We start from the raw sequence: 2930 nt of genomic DNA on the forward strand, positions 1-2930 counted from the left end.
TCGCTGCAGAGAGGAGGATCTCTGCAGCTGCACTGGGGGGAAACACAGAGGCGTCTCGGAGAGAAGCCGATAGCTCAGCCTTAACGGGTGGCATCGTCGGTGGGGCAGGGAGCCGCGCGCTAAGAGCAGACTGGCAGGGTGGGGCCCGCCATGGCTTTGAAGCCACGGGAGAACATCAGAAAGCTAGTCCAAGACTGGGTTTCTCCAAGTGCCCTCAACTTTCCCTTGAAGGGTGCGACTCGTGTCTCCCTTTGTGAAAGACCAGAGAAACCTGGAGTGCTGCCCTGAACACTGCCCTTGCCTTGCAGCTCAGCTCTGTGGAAGCCGGGGGAGCCACGTCCTTCATCTACGCCAACTTCAGCGTGCCCGTCATCAAGGTGAGTGGGGCTTTCATCTCTCGGGAGAGCTCGCTCCGCTGCCCAGTCACTTCCAGCCTGACTGTCCCTTCTTACCCCAACCTGTCCCATCCCAAAACCTCTCCTGGGGAAGTGGCGAGAGGTTCATATTCGACCCCATGGCATGCAGGTAAGTGCCCAGCAGGATGTGATGCTGTTCTGGCTTGCTGGACCACCTGCCCTAATGGGATCTTCCTCGTCTCTGGTTTCCACAGCTGAGGTCCTGGTGAATCACTTGCCTGTGGCCATTGCATTTTGGTGCATCCCTTTGGCTGCAGCTCTGCAGGGCTGGAGACCAAGACGAACTGGCCTGTCCCAGGGCTGGGCTGCATGGGTTAGAAGCACAGGGTGGGCACCAGGCAGGCCTAAGCTGCGGTAATGAGTTTGAGCCCCTAAAGAGTCCCCTTATTCCAGATCAGAGCGGAGATGGGCCAGAGCTGGGCTGGAAGGGGCCTCCAGAGGTCACATCTACTCCAACCCCCTGCCCCAGGCAGGATCAGCCCCATCCAACCCAGCCCACATAAAGCCATTGTCTAATCCATTGTCAAGCCTGGCACAACACAGACATCACACCCGAACCTGGCACAGGGAAAGCAGGGGGCCCATGGCAGCCAGCGTCCTGCTGCTGCAAAAAGGTTGGTAATACACTCAAGAGATCCCAGGCAGAAGCCGTGGCCGCTCTACAGAGGAAGGCAAAAACCTTCAGTCCATACCAATGTGACCACGAGGTAAAATTTCCTCCCAACCCCTGATATGGTGATACGCAACCAAATCTGAACTCTACTGGGACAGAGGGGACGACAAGGCTGGCTTGAGCTAGCAATCTGAACGCGGGCTTGCTGGATCCCGAGCAGCGTCAGTAAAGAAGAGGCAGACCAAGTGAGCAGCCAGCCACTGAGTCTGACATGCACTACAGCCATGGCTCTCTGGCACCCTGGGGTGCTGTGGAAACTGCTGGGGGGCATGGCACCAACACCACCACTGTGGGGTGAAATTGTCCCATGCACCTTGGTTTTCAGGAGGCAGGTGGAGCCTAATGGGGAAGGCCAAGTCGCAGCCAGGAGATGCCAATACCAGTCTCATCTTAAAGAATGACCACAGGCTCCGTTGGGTGGCATAGGCTCAGCCAGGTGTAGTGTCTACATACCAGACATGGCCCTAGCACACTTGTGATCTGATAGACAAGGCATTAACGCACACATGCCCATGACAGGCTATTGTCCCCTAGACCCCCTAGGCCAATGCAAAGTTCCCATAATTTCTGATTCTCCTTTTATATGGGGATCAAAACAAATCACTTGTATCCACATCTCGAATACCTTGAGCCATCCTGTACCCTGGGCTTTTTCTGTATCCTGCTCTGGGTGTTCCTGCTCCAGCCTTATCGTCCTGCTCCTGAACTGCGCTACACCTGGTGCAGCCATCACCCGCACCCAGTTTCTGCCAGGAGTGCCCATCTGGCCTGCATGCCAAGCCTTGCTTACGGAAGCAGTTCATGCAGCGGTCAGGTTCAATGATCAGGCCTCCTTTAACCAGTGCTTCATCAAAGCCTTTGTGTGAGTAATATATATATATATATAGAGAGAGAGAGAGAGAGAGAGGCAGAGTTAGATATCTCTATCTATATAGAGATATATCTATCTATCTATCTATGTATAGAGATATCTGTCTATCTATCAATATAGATATAGATGGATCGATCAGTGTTTCAACCAGGCCTACAGGGCAAGCATAATATCTAAGGCTCTAATCAGTGAATCACAAATGAATAATTAACAGTGCAGTTATGTTCATATGATAATATTCCTAGTCTATTTATATTCATTTTTGAAATGCAAAATGTTGGCAAGTCCAGAAAGGTTGAGAACGCCTGCACTACAGTCGTGTCTACCCCGTGCTCAAGGGGGCCGTTACCACACACGTCGATGTAGCCACGACGGCTCCGGCATGGTGCAGCTCTTAGCGAGGCCTGCCCGGGCCCACACGGGACCCTGGGCTCTGTATCAGGTGCCATCGCCACCCCACTGCTCTGGATACTGGCTTGCTCTGTCTATGTGTGTGACCTGGGAGGAGCGGCTGAAAGACCTGGGCTTATTTAGTCTGGAATAGAGGCGGAGGGGGGCACATGCTAACAGGCTCCCAAATATGCAGAAGGCTGCTGCGATGGGGAAGGTCATCGGTTGTCCTCCGTGTCCGCAGGGGACAGGCCGAGAAGGGTTGACAGCATGGGAACAGCCCTCTGGCTGCACAGGGGGCAGAGCCCTGGAGCAGGCTGTCTGGCGGGCCACGCAGTCTCAGCACTTGGAGGGGATGGGGACTGGATTAGACAGTGTGTCAGGAAGGCGCTAGGTACGGCGGAGGGAAGGGTCAGATGGCTCCCTGGTCTGTCTGCACGTGCCGGCATCCCAGCTCGGGCTGCAGCTGGGACCTCACTCAGGCGCCCCTCCGAGCGCAGAGAGGGCCCGCAGGGACCTCGGTTCTCATGAGACTCCAGCCCCTGGCGATCACTCTGCGTGGGTCATAGATTCATAGATT

At 54.9% G+C, this 2930-nt stretch overlaps 1 protein-coding gene across 1 annotated transcript in view; it reads left to right on the plus strand.

The window, feature by feature from the left end:
• The window catches only part of P4HA3 (prolyl 4-hydroxylase subunit alpha 3), a 48094-nt gene that overhangs the window by 32021 nt on the left and 13143 nt on the right, over positions 1 to 2930 (plus strand). The window contains exon 11 of the mRNA XM_019517726.1: positions 309 to 377. Within this exon, the coding sequence (XP_019373271.1) occupies positions 309 to 377 (69 nt within the window). The remainder of the gene's footprint in view (positions 1 to 308; positions 378 to 2930) is intronic.

Source organism: Gavialis gangeticus, unplaced genomic scaffold (assembly GCF_001723915.1).
Source record: "Gavialis gangeticus isolate Ggan-Ray unplaced genomic scaffold, GavGan_comp1, whole genome shotgun sequence".
Taxonomy (NCBI): Eukaryota; Metazoa; Chordata; order Crocodylia; family Gavialidae; genus Gavialis; species Gavialis gangeticus.